The sequence below is a fragment of the Erpetoichthys calabaricus genome, chromosome 9 (assembly GCF_900747795.2).
Source record: "Erpetoichthys calabaricus chromosome 9, fErpCal1.3, whole genome shotgun sequence".
Lineage (NCBI taxonomy): Eukaryota > Metazoa > Chordata > Cladistia > Polypteriformes > Polypteridae > Erpetoichthys > Erpetoichthys calabaricus.
This window is the reverse complement of record NC_041402.2, coordinates 169,373,163-169,392,525: the sequence shown is the minus strand read 5'-3', so window position 1 is coordinate 169,392,525 and position 19,363 is coordinate 169,373,163. Positions and strand designations below refer to the sequence as shown.

The 19,363-nt window shown below is 41.4% G+C and overlaps 1 protein-coding gene across 1 annotated transcript in view; it reads left to right on the top strand.

The window, feature by feature from the left end:
• LOC114658250 (opioid-binding protein/cell adhesion molecule-like) overlaps positions 1-19,363 on the top strand; it is an 820,579-nt gene that overhangs the window by 507,013 nt on the left and 294,203 nt on the right. Inside the window, exon 3 of the mRNA XM_028810399.2 lies at positions 6,853-6,978. Within this exon, the coding sequence (XP_028666232.1) occupies positions 6,853-6,978 (126 nt within the window). The remainder of the gene's footprint in view (positions 1-6,852; positions 6,979-19,363) is intronic.

Here is a 19,363-nt window from a genome sequence, read left to right as displayed (position 1 = left end):
TAGTACCATGGATCCAGATTGTTACTTCAAAATAAGTTTAAAAAGAACTAGTGCTGGGCAATGATTAAAATTTTAAATCGCAATTAATCGCAGACAATCACAACAATCACATTTTTATGTGCAAAATTCAATAATAGTGTAAAATAAAAGTAATGTATTGCATGTATTTGGTTTGCAAATACTTAAACAAATAAGGTGGAGCAGTATTCCCTTTACATAGCAACAATTAAAATATTTCTCGTAAAACTCAACTTAAACATTAATGTAATCAAATCAAATATAAAACCAAAGCCAGGGCATTAATGTTTTCTTTAGTTTGTTATAGAAAAACAAGTTGCCCTCGGCGTCCAGAGCCACGATCACAACATTATAACAGGCACCTTCCTAGCAACATTTCTAAATCTGTTTTCGTTTTTATTTGAACAGATACCAGCAGAAATATTTTCTTTTATCAGAGAGCAGCATAAACCCTCTATGTTCAGTAGCAACTCTTTGAGGGCTAATAGTTTTTCCAAAAAACACAAAGCAATGGTTTCACACATAAATCAATATAAAATGTCTGTTGGCACCTGTTTGCAGGAGCGGTGGCTCAGTGCAGGAATGCACTGTGGGCTGGCTGCCTGGCTGTCCTTGTGAGACAAGTGCGCCGCGGGTGGCAGTCGCAGTGAGACTCAATATAGTTTGTACCTCCTGTCATCGTAAGCGTCTGTCCTCCCAGGTGAACGTTGCCATAGGTGCATCAGCTACACAAACGCGTTCAGCACCACGATCAGCTGGGGAACGATCAGCGGATGCTGGTACCTCACTTTCATTTTTGACCAACATCTCCAGATCACTTGCATCAAAATCAGAGACCACAAATCAGAGTCCGATTCAGCGATAATACGAAAAAAGTTTTGCTTTGAGCATTCATTTTGGTATCTCTCCACATGCCATTTTAGATGCTGTTTGTTCTTCGCTACTCATGCACGTGCAGGGAATCAAGGTCAATTCAATAAAGCTAACCTTCCTTTCAGCAAAAGTGTATAGAAAAGTGCTGTAACAAGAAGATCACTGATCTCTACTGATCGCTAGTGAGACTGAGGCTTTCAAAATAATAATAACAAAAACTGCGTTAACGTGCGATAAAATAATTGTCGGCGTTAATTAATTAATGCATTATATTGTCATATTAACTTGTTATATTAGTAAGTGCTACCAAAAAAAATGTGTCCTCTGTGCTATAGTTATACAAGTCATTGATTAGGTCACTGCTCAGAAAAAGAATTCATTACATAATCAGAAAACTTTTAACATGATTGGTTACACCCAGTTGCTAATGGGACTTGACAAATGTTGATACCTTAAATGACAACAATTTAACCCCATCTACTAGGTTGATTGATAATCCTGTTAGCTTAGGGTGTATGTGACTTTTTAAATGTAGTATTATTATTCTTTCCTTTTTTTCATGTTTATCTTGTTTCTCATGGTTTGTAGAACAAAGGTCTAAATTTCTAATCCAACTGGTTACATCAACAGGAGACTTAGTACTAAGAAAAATATAGAAAAATTATTATACCATAAAATATAACATTTTCTCTTAAGGGTTATATAAAATAACAAAAAATGCATTTATCGTAGTGGATAATAAAATATATTTCTAAAAATATAAAATCACTTACAGTACTACTACTGAGGGTGATCCGGCTCATAAGATCCTCATTGTTGGGGACCCAAGTGGCTGGACCAGGCCAAGGGGTCACCCACGTAACACCTGGCTGCGGCAGATAGAGGGTCATTTCTGGAGGGTAGGACTGGACCGCGAGTCCCTGACCCTAACCCTGGGGGGTTGCCAACTGGAATCCCTAGCTGTTTCAACGTATAGTGGGTGCGGCAATGCACTGTACCAGTGCATGCTCCCCAACTTGACTTGACTTGAATAATAAAATAACAGCATCAGCTTTTAAATTCAGAAGGTTATGAGACTCAGATACATGTTAGGTGCACATTGGACCAGAATTCAAATTCAACTCTTACAACTTTTAAGAAAGTTTTCATCATAACTATTTTTTTATTCAACCTCCTCCTGGTTTGAGTTTCAACAGACCAAATTAACTTTCTTTCAGGAGACAAACACACACACACAATGTCTATAATTGTGACTTAAAAAAACGTTAAAGGCCAAAGTTCAAGTAAGGCTGAATCTACGATGCCATCGTGCATTCCTGATCACCCCATCTGATGTAATGAACATCCATCAATCCATCCATTTTCTCTCTTGATCACTCTTCTCTCTTGGCCACCAAAAGCTGCTGTATAGGATGTAAACCATAGCACAGCACAACATCTTGAGCCTATCCTGGAACAACTTGGTGAAAGACAAGAAACAGATCCCTCTCATAGACACCAATATCAGAACCCATTCATTGGCAATTTGGAATCATTAATTAACCCTACCTGCAAATCTTATTATTTAAAATACTCTTATTATATTCTTATCATTCCCTTTCCTTTATATCACATCAAAGCTCCTCAATCTCAGGGGCTAACTGTCCCAGTATCAGTGCTGACAATTGTATCATTCCATTTTAGACATATGGGATGACAGCATCCCGATTTCTGCTTTAAACAGAGTTCACATTACACACTGTGAGCTAAAAATCTGTGCAGCATTAGGAGTGGAGGAAATTATTTTTTAATGAGCATAAAAAGGCTGTGTGCATCTGGATAGAAGGCTGACAAAAACAAAGAAAAACATTCATGATAACTAGACAAAGCAGAAACCTTAACAGCCATCCTCCAGGTTTGTTGTGTGGATTTGGGACCCATCTCAAAAAATAAGGAGAATGGTGCTCCAGTAATATCTCCATCTTTACTGTGAGGGAGTCTCAAACAGGAAATTCTAACACAAAATCATGGAGACAATTCTGGGAAAGGTCACAGTTTATCAATAAGATGAATAATAACACAATATTACAGCAGTAAAAGTTATCATTTGTGGGGATGTCTGTTAATGGTGTTGTCATAAGGAAGGACTCATGGACTCTGATACAAGTTCTACCAAACACACATTTAACTGGGACAATATGAAAGTAAAATTCAGGGTTAATACTTAGAGTGCCAGAGAGCTGGCTGAATCGTGGCTATCAAATGAAAATGCCATTAACAGACACGCATGTAGACTTGAACCCAACATATGCAGGCTTATAAAGAAGAAGACTCAAATAATCAAAAAAGTCTTTACGACTAACACATTCTGAACCCCACCTTATTAATTCACGCACCCTTACAACCCCACAATGCATAGTGTATATATATCTTGCTATATATTTTCAGGCCCCTCTAGTCGTAGTATGAGTTGCAGTATTAAGAGTAGTAGTAGTAGTAATAATAGTAGTAGTAGTAGTATTAATAGTAATAGTAATGGTAGTAGTAGTAGTAGTAGTTGTTGTTGTGTCACTGTGTAGAGAATATAGTGAAATTCTTGCTAGTAGTTATATCCGAGAAGGTTCTGGCAAACCGTCAGGCGCCTCAGGAGGGGAAAGCGGTGCTCCACCAACACTGTGTACAGTGGAGATAGGGCTCTGCTGACTTCAACTGCAGATGTTATTGACCGGTGGAAGGAATACTTCGAGGATTTTCCCAATCCCACCAGCATGTCTTCCTTAGAGGAAGCAGAGCTGGAGGACTCCAGGAGGGGGGCCCGTCCATAACAGGGGCTTAGGTCACCAAGGTAGTTAAAAAGCTCTGAGGTGGCAGGGCCCCTGGGGTGGACGAGGTTCACCCTGGGTTCCTCAAGGCTCTGGATGTTGTGGGGCTGTCCTGGCTGACACATCTCTGCAACATCGCATGGACATCGGGGGCAGTACCTTTGGATTGGCAAACTGGGGTGGTGGTTCCCCTTTTTAAGAAAGGTGACCAGAGGATGTGCTCCAACTATAGGGGATCACACTCCTCAGTCTCCCTGGAAAAGTCTATTCAGGGGTGCTGGAGAAGAGAGTTCGGTCAATGGTTGAATCTCGGATTCAAGAGGAACAATGCGGATTCCGTTCACGGCCGTGGAACACTGGACCAGCTCTACACCCTGGCCAGGATCCTGGAGGGGGCATGGGAGTTTGCCCAACCAGTCCACATGTGTTTTGTGGATTTGGAGAAGGCATTTGACCGTGTCCCTCGAAGTATCCTGTGGGTTGTGCTTCAAGAGTACGGGGTACAAGGCTCATTGTTACGAGCCATTCAGTCTCTGTACAGGAGGAGCAGGAGCTTGGTCCGCATTGCCGGTAATATGTCTGACTCGTTTCCTGTTGAGGTTGGACTCCGCCAGGGCTGCCCTTTGTCACCGATTCTGTTCATAAGTTATATGGACAGAATTTCTAGGCACAGCCAAGGACCGGAGGGAGTCTTGTTCGGTAACCTCAGAATCTCGTCTCTGCTATTTGCGGATGACATGGTTCTGTTGGCTTCATCGGACAGTGACCTCCAGCTCTCACTGGAGCGGTTCACAGCCGAGTGCGAAGCAGCGGGGATGAGAGTCAGCACCTCTAAATCCGAGGCCATGGTTCTCAGCCGGAAAAGGGTGGAATGCTCTCCCTGGGTTGGGAACACAGTACTGCCTCAAGTAGAGGAGTTCAAGTATCTTGGGGTCTTGTTCACGAGTGAGGGAAGAATGGAGCAGGAGGTTGACAGACGGATCGGTGCGGCATCCGCAGTAATGCGGGCTCTGCAACGGTCCATCATGGTGAAGAGAGAGCTGAGCCAAAAGGCGAGGCTGTCGATTTACCAGTCGATCTACATTCCTACCTTCACCTATGGCCACGAACTTTGAGTAGTGACCGTAAGAGCAAGATTGCGGATACAAGCGGCCGAAATGAGTTTTCTCCGCAGGGTGGCTGGACTTTCCCTTAGAGATAGGGTGGGGAGTTTAGTTATCCAGGAAAGACTCAGAGTAGAGTCACTGCTCCTCCGCATTGAGAGGAGTCAGTTGAGGTGGTTCGGGCATCTGGTTAGGATGCCTCCTGGACGCCTCCCTGGTGAGGTGTTCCGGGCACGTCCAACCGGGAGGAGGCCCCGGGGAAGACCCAGGACACGCTGGAGGGACTATGTCTCTCGACTGGCCTGGGAACGCCTTGGGATTCTCCCGGAAGAGCTAGAAGAAGTGGCCGGGGAGAGGGAAGAGAACACAGTGAAATTCTTGCTAGTAGTTATATTAAGAGCAATAGTAGTAGTTGTTGTTGTTGTTGTGTCACTGTGTACAGAATACAGGGAAATTCTTGCTTGGAGGCCCAACCAACACTAAACACATTGCCAGTCTCTAGCATCATGTTAAATAAGAATATATACCATACATGTTCTAGGGTAAATGTTCATTTCAGTGTACTAAAAGTGTAATTTGGAGAAAGCTTCAGTGTTCGCATGTGAAGAACCTTCTGGAGTTTTTAGATCAACATGAAGCATCAGGCAGCAATGAGCCTTATCTCAGTGGCTTATTCACACAGACTTCCACCCTTCCTGCCAGACCATTCTAAAATATCCTGTTATCCTGCCATGCATATCATTAGGATATGGCAGAAAAACAGACGTTACAAGGAAAAAATGCACCTGGATAAAGGGAAGCCCGCAAAGTGCATGGATAGCTGCTCTAACCATGCTACCCTATAAAGTTGTACGTTCCTGTTGTAATTGCTGTTTCCTGGCCAGGACACCATAATGGAGAGACAGTATGGAAGGAGGTATAACCTGGGTGGGATGGAAATGAAGCAATATCCCACACAAAGGGGTACATTAATGGATAATATATGGGAGTTGGTACATCAAGGACAGTTCCTCCCCCAATACGGTAGAAGGCAACGCTTTACTGGTGTAGGCCCAGTAAGTACGCCCACAGGGATGTATGGGAGTCGTAGTCCTGAGGGACAACCCTGTCAGGGTGCTTAGGGGCTGCCAGAAGGTGCTGCAAGGACAGGGACTCCCTGCTTTTAGAGGCTTCTGTCTGACCCATGAGTTCTTCTGTCAGGCGCTGTCCAGGTACCGGAAGTAATCCTGGGTCTGACATAAAAGCAAGCTGTCCAGCCTCCTCCAGTGAGTCAGAGTCGGGAGGCAGAAAGCAAAGCTCACCTGGAGGAGGAAAAGGAGGAGTATTCATCGGAAGATTGTGGAATTGGTCTGTATACAAGGTGTTTTGTGAAAATCAAACCTTTATTTTGCACTTGGGACTGTTTAGTGTGATGTGTCTGGGGTTTTGGGGCTCAGTGGGACCCCCTGTCTTTTATGTTGTATAAATGAAACTTACAATAATTTCTGTAATGCAGGAATTCAATAATGTTTGTCAATCATGACAGAGAACACAAAAGTGGTGAAAATGTGCAGTTCTCAGGGCTGGAAGGGAGATCTTGTCATATACAGCAACAGTGCAGCAATGGAAATGTGTCACACGTCCATACTGAAACAGGTGAAAAACCTAACCGAAACAGTTTGCTTACAGCACGCCTGAGAAGGTCTGGGTAATCAGCTATTTTAGGAATTTGTCAGCAAAACTTATCAAATTTCAAATGAAAAGTGTGGAAATAGTAAGGAGGATAGTAAATATTTTTTTATCACCAAGCTCACTGTCAGCTCCAATAAAACTCCAATAGAATAAATCTGTGTGAATAAATGAACCACCGATAAATAGGCAACTACTACCGTGTGCTTCAGACATTATCGTATTAGTGATGACTTTCATTAATGAAAGATTATTTTATATCTCATGGCTTCAGTAATGCTATAAATTATAGAAAGATGACCTGGAATATTAATCAACATATTGAAACTGTCCAGTATATTCTGAAAAGCTGACATGAAGACTCTTTCTTCTTTTCCCTTTCTTAACAGTTCCCTCAAAGATTGTCAACATCTCCAGTGACATCACAGTGAATGAAGGAAGCAGCATCACTCTGATGTGTCTCGCTTTTGGTCGACCAGAGCCAATGGTGACATGGAGGCATCTTGCACCAAGGGGTACGTTTTTATTACATTTTGCATTTGTTTCTTTGTCTGCTGCCTGTAGATTTCAGCTGTGTGCACTGAACTGGCTTTGGGTTTGTCTGTTGGTGGGGCTTGGGTATCTTTTTTTGAAAATGAATACCGTCTTCAAAGATTGAGCACAGAATATTGGTTATGTGCTGCATGTGCCCGACATCCAGCAAGTGGTGTCTTGGCTTTTGACTTCATACCTGCATCCACAGTTTTTGCTAGGGGGCCGTTAGCTGCTTGACGTGTGACTGAGTCTGCGTTATGTACAGTAGACACCTGCACTACCAATCAGTCTGCATTACTGATTCAGTGCTACACATACTGCCTTTAAATCAGTTATTTGGATTGTTTGGTTGACTCTCGTTCTTTCTGGAACATTGCTATATGTTTATGCATAACGTTTATATTTAACTAATAATGTTGAATGTGTATTCATATTTATTGATATTGTTTATTACCTGGCGGCACGGTGGCGCAGTGGGTAGCGCTGCTGCCTCGCAGTTGGGGGATCTGGGGACCCGGGTTCGCTTCCCGGGTCCTCCTTGCGTGGAGTTTGCGTTTTCTCCCCGTGTCTGCGTGGGTTTCCTCCGGGCGCTCCGGTTTCCTCCCACAGTCCAAAGACATGCAGGTTAGGTGGATTGGCGATTCTAAATTGGCCCTAGTGTGTGCTTGGTGTGTGGGTGTGTTTGTGTGTGTCCTGCGGTGGGTTGGCACCCTGCCCAGGATTGGTTCCCTGCCTTGTGCCCTGTGTTGGCTGGGATTGGCTCCAGCAGACCCCCGTGACCCTGTGTTTGGATTCAGCGGGTTGGAAAATGGATGGATGGATGTTTATTACCTTTTTGCTGATGTTTGTCTGCTGCGTTAATGTATTCAGTAATTTTACAGCATTGTACTATCTGGGCAAGCAAAAAATGTCTTTTATTTTACTGTAAGGTTTAGTGACAAAAATGGAATTGAATTAAACTGATTTAGGATGTGGGAGTTCTTATATCATGAACCATATGTTGTGCTAATACAGTGTGCCATTGCTCGTATTATTAGCCTAGTTTTTGAGGTCAATAGAGAAGCATATCTTCTGCACTACATAATGTAATTTTCTGTTCTTCATGTAGGTGTAGTTTATCCTGTCCACTTCCAGTCCCTAGCCATGTAAACTGAGGGATGGATCCAAATTGTTCTATAAAAATAGCATTTTGGCTAGCTTTGATTTCAATATTGTTATGGTTATGGGAGCTACCAAAATCATTTTTCATGCTAACATAGCTTCAACAGAAGGTGTATTCTTTCTTGTCCCCATATCAAAAAGTACAGGGTGAGTTAAAATTATGTTAACACTAATGGCATTGCTATGTATATACTTATATACATTTTTTGTGGACAATTGATGTGCCACATATGGAACCAGTGTTGAACATGATGGTGAACAGGTTGAGAGACAGAGAGGTTAGGAGCATGTGCTGATACAGCACATTGCCGCAATCACCACATGACAGGATCAGGATCCCAGATTAGGACCCGAGTGCAGCCATGCAACGGGTGACACCTCAGCACCACACTAGTTCAAATGGAATGGAACTGTGTGAAGTTTTTTTTATGGTGGATGGAGTTCAAATTCTACCACCAACCCCCAAGTTTTTCTCTGCACGTTGGAGGGCCTGCATGCATGGGCTGGATGCAGATTAACGTCATACCCAGGACGAAGCAATTGCAGATTAAGGGCCTTGCTCAAGGGCCCAATGGAGTAGAGTCACTTTTGCTGTTTTACGGAGACATTCCTGTAAATCGTCTTACACATTTGAAGTATGATTTGTGAATAAATTGTTTCCGCCATTCAAATGTTAACATAATTTTGAGTCACCCTGTATGACTTAGTACCATTTTTTCCAGTAAAGCATTTGTAGAAGGTGCATGTGTATGGAATCACATGAAAATGAGACCCTAATGCAGCCTTAGTTAATACTGTACTGTTTAAACTAGGAAAACAATCTATCTGTCCATTGTTATCTAACTATCTACCCATGGTCCATGTTTATCAATTGGATCAATTTTTCAACATTGTTTTCCTCAGATTTGAGGTATGAATTCAGTCAGTGTTGTACATTGTATTCTTCTAAAGAATGGAGCAATTAAGCATGTAACTGGGGCTTCAATCTGGTGGACTGTAACCCTACACTCATAATGAGGCAGAGTAACACACAGCCCTTATAATGAGGTCAAGGTGTCATTCTGCACACAGTAGGAGGTCTGCTTAGTTTAGTCTGGATTAGGCTTTACTGTTTTTCTTATGCAGGTGCATACAGTTAGGTCCATAAATATTTGGACAGAGACAACTTTTTTCTAATTTTGGTTCTGTACATTACCACAATGAATTTTAAATGAAACATCTCACATGCAGTTCAAGTGCAGACTTTCAGCTTTAATTCAGTGGGGTGAACAAAACGATTGCATAAAAATGTGAGGCAACTAAAGCATTTTTTGAACACAATCCCTTCATTTCAGGGGCTCAAAAGTAATTGGACAAATTAAATAACTGGAAATAAAATGTTAATTTCTAATACTTGGTTGAAAACCCTTTGCTGGCAATGACAGCCTGAAGTCTTGAGCTCATGGACATCACCAGATGCTGGGTTTCCTCCTTTTTAATGCTCTGCCAGACCTTTACTGCAGCGGCTTTCAGTTGCTGTTTGTTTGTGGGCCTTTCTGTCTGAAGTTTAGTCTTCAACAAGTGAAATGCCTGCTCAATTGGGTTAAGATCAGGTGACTGACTTGGCCATTCAAGAATTTTCCACTTCTTTGCTTTAATAAACTTCTGGGTTGCTTTGGCTGTATGTTTTGGGTCATTGTCCATCTGTATCATGAAATGCCGCCCAATCAATTTGACTGCATTTAGCTGGATTTGAGCAGACATAATGTCTCTGAACACCTCAGAATTCATTCGGCTGCTTCTGTCCTGTGTCACATCATCAATAAACACGAGTGTCCCAGTGCTACTGGCAGCCATGCACGCCCAAGTCATCACACTGCCTCCACCGTGTTTTACAGATGATGTGGTATGCTTTGGATAATGAGCTGTTCCATGCCTTCTCCATACTTTTTTCTTGCCATCATTCTGGTAGAGGTTGATCTTGGTTTCATCTGTCCAAAGAATGTTTTTCCAGAACTGTGGTGGCTTTTTTAGATGTTCTTTAGCAAAGTCCAATCTAGCCTTTCTATTCTTGAGGCTTATGAGTGGCTTGCACTTTGCAGTGCATCCTCTGTATTTACTTTCATGCAGTCTTCTCTTTGTGGTAGACTTGAATATCGATACGCCTACCCCCTGTAGAGTGTTGTTCACTTGGTTGGCTGTTGTGAAGGGGTTTCTCTTCACCATGGAAATGATTCTGCGATCATCCACCACTGTTGTCTTCCGTGGACGTCCAGGTCTTTTTGCGTTGCTGAGTTCACCAGTGCTTGCTTTCTTTCTCAGGATGTACCAAACTGTAGATTTTCCAACTCGTAATATTGTAGCAATTTCTCGGATAGGTTTTTTCTGTTTTCTCACCTTAAGGATGGCTTCTTTCACCTGCATGGAGAGCTCCTTTGACCGCATGTTTTCTGTTCACAGCAAAATCTTCCACATGCAAGCACCACACCTCAAATCAACTCCAGGCCTTTTATCTGCTTAATTGATAATGACATAACGACGGACTTGACCACACCTGCCCATGAAATATCCTTTGAGTCAATTGTCCAATTACTTTTGAGCCCCTGAAATGAAGGGATTGTGTTCAAAAAATGCTTTAGTTGCCTCACATTTTTATGCAATCGTTTTGTTCACCCCACTGAATTGAAGCTGAAAGTCTGCACTTCAACTGCATCTGAGTTGTTTCATTTAAAATTCATTGTGGTAATGTACAGAACCAAAATTAGAAAAAAGTTGTCTCTGTCCAAATATTTATGGATCTAACTGTATGTGTGTCTGACACCTCATAAATAAAAGTAAATTTAATATGCCAATTTTATTTGAGAGGGTTTATGTTATTAGGCCGAACAACCTGAAACACCAATATAAGGTCAATTAATTGACCGTTGACATTTGCTTTGCATTCTAGGCTGTGGGATGAGTGACTGAGAAAATGCACCTCATATTATCCTGAACATGTATAAACATTTTATTTACTGCTGGATACAGAATTTCTGAGTTATAGATTATATTACATGCATCACACATTTACTTGTCTGCTTGTGAAGAGCATGATGAGGGATGAGCCGTCTGATCATATCACATTCTTCCCTACTCAGTAGGCCATTGACTGTGTTCTTTGTATTTCAGTACTTGCTGTAATAGGGCATTGGGACATATAATGAGAGGTTTTCTGATGCTGACTGAATATGCTTTCCTGCTCTGTATGGTTCTTGAAGAATTATTCTTGATGAAACTACCCGCTCACTCTTTAAGCTGAAATTTGAAGGCGATTGATTTGAATTCCTTGGCTGCATAGCTTTGCTCCTCAAACTAATGAGCAGACATCACTATTCAGGAGTATGTGTTTTATTTATTTATTTACACTACACAGCAAAGTGTGAAGCAATAATCAGAGAAAAGTTAAAATCCGAAAATATTTTACCAAATTGAATCTAATAATATAGGAATATTTGAAACAAATGTTTTATATTGGAAAATATCTAGAAATTTTCCCCTGAGAATAAATAAAAATACTTCTATCTATCTATCTATCTATCTATCTATCTATCTATCTATCTATCTATCTATCTATCTATCTATCTATCTATCTATCTATCTATCTATCTATCTATCTATCTATCTATCTATCTATCTATCTATCTATCTATCTATCTATCTATCTATCTATCTATCTATCTATCTATCTATCTATACTAACTTATGTCATAGTATGGGTGCCCTGAATCAGTGTGGCATTTGTATGTTCCTGCTGTATTCACATAACACTTCCTGTCAGGTTGTCAGGTTGATGGGTACCTGTTATGGAGTTGGTGTTTCTATTTGTATTTCTGATGGTATGGCATCCCATCTTGGGTGTGTTCCTGTGTTTTTCATTGTTAGCACAATAACAGGCTCCTTCTTCCTGCTACCTCTACCCCAGCTCCGTATGAGAATATATTTTCCTGCCACTTTTGAAGCTATGCTTTTCACTGTTTGCTATGACAAATGGTATGGAGTGGCCATTTGGTTTCATTCCTTGACCTCATCAACCCAAAAAGTCTCCAGTATCTAGAGCCAATCATGTAGGTCAGGTCAGGTCAGGTTGGGGAGCTTGCACTGGTGCAGCACGTTGCCGCACCCACCACATGATGAAATGGCTTGGGATCCTGGTTGGCAACCCCACAGGCAGACATGCAGTCCAGTCCCACCCTCCAGAAATGACTTTCTATCTGCTGTTGCCAGTTGTTATGTTTGTGTCCCCTTGGCCTGGTCCAGTCACTCAGATCTTCAACAATGAGGATCCTGTGAGCTGGATCACCCTTGGGGAATCGCACCACATGGCCATAGTGCCGTAACTGACACTCCCTCACAATGCAGGTAATCTGCCTCATTCGGGACTCTATGAGCAACCGCTCATTCCACAAAAAGTCAAACCAGCGGTACCTAAGGAGTCTCTAAAGAGACACATTTCCAAAGTAGTCCAGTCTTCATCTCATGTCACTGGATAACGTCCATATCTCACAACCATATAGCTAGACAGGTAGCACCAGTACTCTAAAGTCTTGGACCTTCGTCCTTTTGCATAGATATCAGGAGCACCACACACCCCTCCTTTCCAGTGACCTCATGACCCCCCATGCTATCCCAATCCATCTATTGACTTCATAAGAAGAGTCAGCAGAGACATGAATGTCACTACCAAGGTAAGTAAACCTCATGACAAGGTCGACACTCTCTCTGCAGACAGACACACTGCTGATGGCTGTACCCAAGAGGTCATTAACGGCCTGGCTCTTGGTTTTTATCAGGACACTCGCAGGCCCAGACAATCAGACTCCTCGCTCAGTCTCTCGAGAGCCCCGATCAGAGCCTCCATTGACTCCATGGTAGTAATTCAATATACAGCATAAGGCATGAAACTTGTTCAGGAAGTTTAATTCTTGTTCATCATACATTATATGAGAATGGCCATATAGATAGATAGATAGATAGATAGATAGATAGATAGATAGATAGATAGATAGATAGATAGATAGATAGATAGATAGATAGATAGATAGATAGATAGATAGATAGATAGATAGATAGATAGATAGATAGATAGATAGATAGATAGATAGATAGATAGATAGATAGATAGATAGATAGATAGATAGATAGATAGATACTTTATTAATCCCAAGGGGAAATTCACATACTCCAGCAGCAGCATACTGATACTGCGTGATCCCAATGACTTTGACTATGGTAGCAGATGTTGTAGTTCAATATATCGCACACTCTGATATGGGATGTCTGATTGGGATTTTCACTCACTATAGTCTCTGCAGTGTGTGGTGTGAAACATCGAATGAGTAGTATTATGAAAGAGAAAACACCTGAGATGACAGATGGAAAATAGCAACACTCATTTGAGCTAACAGAAAAGTCACAGATACCGTAATAACAACACATTACAACAGCGGAATGCAGAAGGACGTCTCTGAGCACACAACATTGTGGAGTTTGAAACAGATAAGCAACAGCAGCACAAGTTGCTGGTCATGTGTATGAGAGGCTTTCACAAGTCCTTAGCCTTTTCATGAAAGAAATAACAATTAAGGGAAACCTTTTTTCCCCCAATGAAAGCTCATATGTTGGTGATTTCAACACTGCATTCAAGCTCTTTCCACATGGTCACCCTCAAACTCAATGCACTTTCCATTTGTCAAAGCAAGCAGCAAAATCACTTTGAGTTAAGCTCTCAAGTTGCTCTTTCACCACATCAATCAATTCATCACATGTCTCTAAAAGTTTTCTTCTCAAAAAGTCTATAATTTTTGGGAACAATGAGACATCACAAGTTGCTAAATCGCGTGAATAAGGAGGGGGTTTAACCAAACGAACATTTCAATGGTCGGCTTTTCAGTGAGTGCTGGCACATTGTCAGGGAGGAAACAATGACTTGTTCAGAATCAGGCGGGGGCAACCTTCACTCCTATTACTCTTCTCCCTCATACCACTCGACATGACTTACTGTGGATAAGAAATTTTTTTATACACTTATATATAAGAATAAACTTGGTCTCCAATTGATGTGAAGATGGTGGCAGCTTCCTAATAACTGGAGGCTAAGGCTTTTGCAATGCCCATTGTATCCTTTAATAGCTACAGTGTGACTTTTTCCATTTTAGGCTTCACAGTGCACAGACATCAGTCCAAGTGGGTGCCTTTGGGACGAGGTAGCAGCATGAATGTGTGGCCAAGAAATTTGCACAAATGCTATGGAGTCAGAATGGAAAAAAATTCTTGGGGATGTTTTCAGCACATCTTGAAAACATGACTTAAAAAATTCAGAATGTTCAGAATGCCAAAGTAGGATCTCTTCTTAGGTAAATGTATACTTTCTAAAAAGTGGCTACTGAGTGTATGGCTGTAAATATTGAATATTAAAATTTCAATTTATAATAGGGGAATGAGTGATTTGTTTTATACTTGTTTCTGTGTTTCGTTGTCAAGAAGTAGCACAGGGACTGGTTTCTCACACAGCGCCTCATAAACAGAATTTATCTTTTCAAATTTGCATCAGAGAGGCTGGCCTAGCAAGTTTTTCCTGACCTGTAATTAAAACTGAGAAATGAAAGAAACTGTTTTAAAATTGCAAGTTGGCCATAGTCTACTGAGTTATGTTTCCTGAAACTAAATTAAACACAGAAACTAAACTGTATATCTTGTGGATTCCTACAGTTCTTTAATTCCAAAATTGAATTTCCTCCTTAACTGTTCTCTCTAATGCAGTTCATTACTTTACACAGGCACTGAATGATGTCTACTGGTACTGTTTGTTGTTATTATTATTATTATTTTTTTTTTTTAATAATTGTGCTCACCAGGGCCGTCTTATCATCATCATAGAACCCCAGGCACACTAGTGCGCTGGGGCCCTTGTTTTTGATAGAAACATACATAAGCATCAGAAACATTGTGGACCCTACACTCCTGTCCCTTGCAGTTTATTGTGAATGCACTCGAGATGTGATGAATTCTCTGGAGTTTATTCTGTGTTTTTTTATGATCTCTGGATGTTTGGAACCCTTCTTCTGTTTTTTGACACCACCTTATGTATTATGTATTTAGACATTGCCTTCTCTGCTTTTTGCCTTATGCTCCTCTGAGCTTACTTTTGTGCTACAAAGCAATTTTTGTGTAAATAAATCCTTTATTTATAAAGATTCTTCATTGCACTTTTTGGTGCCTGCCTGGGGTATAATGGTTTCCACAAATACAGTATGGTGTGTGTCCGGCTAAATATTCCGGCCCTTACCCACAGGCCACCAGGTGGAGCTCTCCCAACAGTGTGGACATTCCCCGAATTCCAGCAGGGCCTCATGGACTTTGTAGTTTATATGCACAGCCCTGCTGGATACCATGGGGACCACCAGGAGTCGCTGTGGGGAGGCTGCCGGACTCTTACTTGCCCTATAACCTGGAGGTGCGTCATGATCACATGACAAGAGGAAACGACGTGCTTCCGGGTTGAAGAAAGGAACTTTTTATCCGACCCGGAAGTGTTCATGATCACATGGACAGAAGGGAGAAACACTTCCGGGTCATGGACTATATAAAGGACTCTGGGAAACCAGTACACGGAGCTGAGCTGGGAGGAAGGGTGGCGAAGTGTCTGGGAGTGTGGAGGATTGATTATTGATTATAGTGTGTTTATTGATTAGTTTATGAGTATTGTGGAGTGGAGGGTGCTTTGTGCACTGTATTGTCTAAATAAAAGTAATATTTGGACTTTTACCTGGTGTCTGGAGTCGAGTCAGAGGGTTCAAGAGGATGACAAGGGCCTCAAACTGCGACAACAGTCATATGAAAAAGTTTGGGAACCCCTCTTAATTCTTTGGATTTTTGTTTATCATTGGCTGAGCTTTCAAAGTAGCAACTTCCTTTTAATATATGACATGCCTTATGGAAACAGTAGTATTTCAGCAGTGACATTAAGTTTATTGGATTAACAGAAAATATGCAATATGCATCATAACAAAATTAGACAGGTGCATAAATTTGGACACCCCAACAGAAATATTACATCAATACTTAGTTGAGCCTTCTTTTGCAAATCTAACAGCCTCTAGATGCCTCCTATAGCCTTTGATGAGTGTATGGATTCTGGATGGAGGTATTTTTGACCATTCTTCCATACAAAATCTCTCCAGTTCAATTCAATTTGATGGCTGCCGAGCATGGACAGCCTGCCTCAAATCATGTCATAGATTTTCGATGATATTCAAGTCAGGGGACTGTGACGGCCATTCCAGAACATTGTACTTCTCCCTCTGCATGAATGCCTTTGTATTGCCTGTGTTTTGGGTCATTGTCGTGTTGGAATATCCAACCTCTGCGGAACTTCAACTTTGTGACTGATGCTTGAACATTATCCTGAAGAATTTGTTGATATTGGGTTGAATTCGTCTGACCCTCGACTTTAACAAGGGCCCCAGTCCCTGAACTAGCCACAACTAGCCCAACAGCATGATGGAACCTCCACCAAATTTGACAGTAGGTAGCAGTTGTTTTTCTTGGAATGCGGTGTTCTTCTTCCACCATGCAAAGTGCTTTTTGTTATGACCAATTAACTCAATTTTTGTCTCATCAGTCCAAAGCACTTTGTTCCAAAATGAATCTGGCTTGTCTAAATGAGCATTTGCATACAACAAGCGACTCTGTTTGTGGCGTGAGTGCAGAAAGGGCTTCTTTCTCATCACCCTGCCATGCAGATGTTCTTTGTGCAAATTGCGCTGAATTGTAGAACGATGTACAGATACACCATCTGCAGCAAGATGTTCTTGCAGGTCTTTGGAGGTGATCTGTGGGTTGTCTGTAACCATTCTTACAATCCTGCGCATATACCGCTCCTGTATTTTTCTTGGCCTGCCAGACCTGCTGGGTTTAACAGCAACTGTGCCTGTGGCCTTCCATTTCCTGATTCCATTCCTTACAGTTGAAACTGACAGTTTAAACCTCTGAGATAGCTTTTTGTAGCCTTCCCCTAAACCATGAGACTGAACAATCTTTGTTTTCAGATCTTTTGAGAGTTGCTTTGAGGATCCCATGCTGTCACTCTTCAGAGGAGAGTCAAAGGGAAGCACAACTTGCAATTGACCACCTTAAATACCTTTATATCTCATGTTTGGACACACCTGTCTATGAAGTTCAAGGCTTAACGAGCTAATCCAACCAATTTGGTGTTGCAAATAATCAGTATTGAGCAGTGACAGGCATTCAAATCAGCAAAATTATGAGGGGATCCAAATTTTTGCACAGCCATTTTTGCACATTTGATTTAATTTCATACAATTAAATACTGCTTCACTAAAAGACTGTTCGGAAAACACCCCAGTACTCAGATGTTCCTAAGAAATGAAAGACGTACCATCTTTTTTGTTGAAAGTAGAGTCAATTATTATGAAGGCTGAGAGGGGTTCCCAAACTTTTTCATATGACTGTAGTGGGCATTTCAAGCTATTTTGGCACTTCTTGTTCTTCGGAACTCTCGAGTTCATAACACATCTAACACTAGAAACAGAGTTCTTCAATGTAGCGTGTGGATGCATTTATTGCCATTGAATAAAGATAATGTAATTGTGTGAAATAACATGCCAACATCTGTAAACATGATTGGACAACATGGCTGTGGCCACCGAAAAACCTCACAACATGGGAACAACCATGGAAGAGACTCATCCAAGATGGTAACGGACTCAAAAATTCACTTAAGGCAGAAGATAGATATAAAAAGAACCAAAATCATAACACCTAAAGTAACAGAGGTCACAGCTCAGTCAAACACAAAACTCTACCTTGGATGCACAAAGACTACCAGGCCTGGCAGTCACACCTGCTAATGTACGCCTCCCGGAGTCCCACTGGCTCACAACTCTGAAGGAGTTTTGCTCACAACCTCACAGCTCTGACTCAATGACACATGCTGACTCACAAGGTCTGCTGCTCATGTGGCGTACAGAACCTCACATTCTCAATCCTAAGAGCCACACATGTCAGCTTATTATCCTTACGGTCTGACACACTGATTGTACATCCTCCAGTTCAAAACTCTGAAAGATTTTCACTCATTCACTCACTCTTTCGCACCTCTTGCACAATGACAGTGCTCATTCACTGACTCCACTTCTTACAGTTAAAGGAGTCTTGCGCAGCGACTCACACACACTGCCTTTTATGATTTGACTAGGGTGTCACCTTGGGCTTTGTTTAATACTTTTAGCCTATTTTGTTTCCTTTCTCTTTCCAAAATTGGTCATTTATATTTGAAACTATAGTAACTACTTTGTCTTTGTTACTTATCCTTCATTAGCTTTTTATGTTAGGTTACTTACTTTCCCTGCCTTCTACTTTAATTAAGCTATGCTTATTATTAAGGAAGCAGCAAGTTATCTTATTAGGTGACATCCCTCAGGTGCTGCAGTCAGTTGCCCGCAGTACTTGAAAGCTATTTGAAACAGTCTACATAGAGTTTCTCTATGGTGTTCTTCCTTTTTTTGTGCTCCTTCTATCCCTTGCTATTATGGTCCTACTGGATTTCTGATCGTAACATTTAAACCCACCAGGTTATCCCGCAAATTAAAACTGAATCCTGTCACAACCACATTCTGACTCACAAGTTTCATACTGTCACATAAACCAAGCAGAGTTCTGTGTTAAAATGATTCAGGTGGTATTTCCTTTTATTTTTTAGCTCCTGATTTCCATGAATAAAATGCTTGCAGTTCTCATGGTAGAGTTGCCATGGGTGGATGTCATCTATCTTGGAAACTGACTTCTGTTTCCGCAAATCAGTGAAGAGGAGTTTTTATGTAAAATGAGCGCATTAGGTGGACCCTGAATGACATACAATCTCCTCTTTATTCGAAAGCCGCCTTGCACACAACTCTGTGATCATCTCCATTTTTGCACAGCTTGCAGCTGGCTCCTCATCTCTTACCTATGTTTTAAACAAAAAATGTAGAAAATTGATACTAATGTGAAAGTTGATAGTCAGATGATGACAGAATGATTTGTTGTCATTTGAAGCTCTTATACTGCTGCGTGATCTCACCAAACAACATAACATTTTCAAAAGCCAGGGTGCCTGCAGTAGACCAAGCTGACTCTACCAGGCTGTGAGAGCAGCGGATAACCCAGACTGGCAGAGGTTGTCTCTAT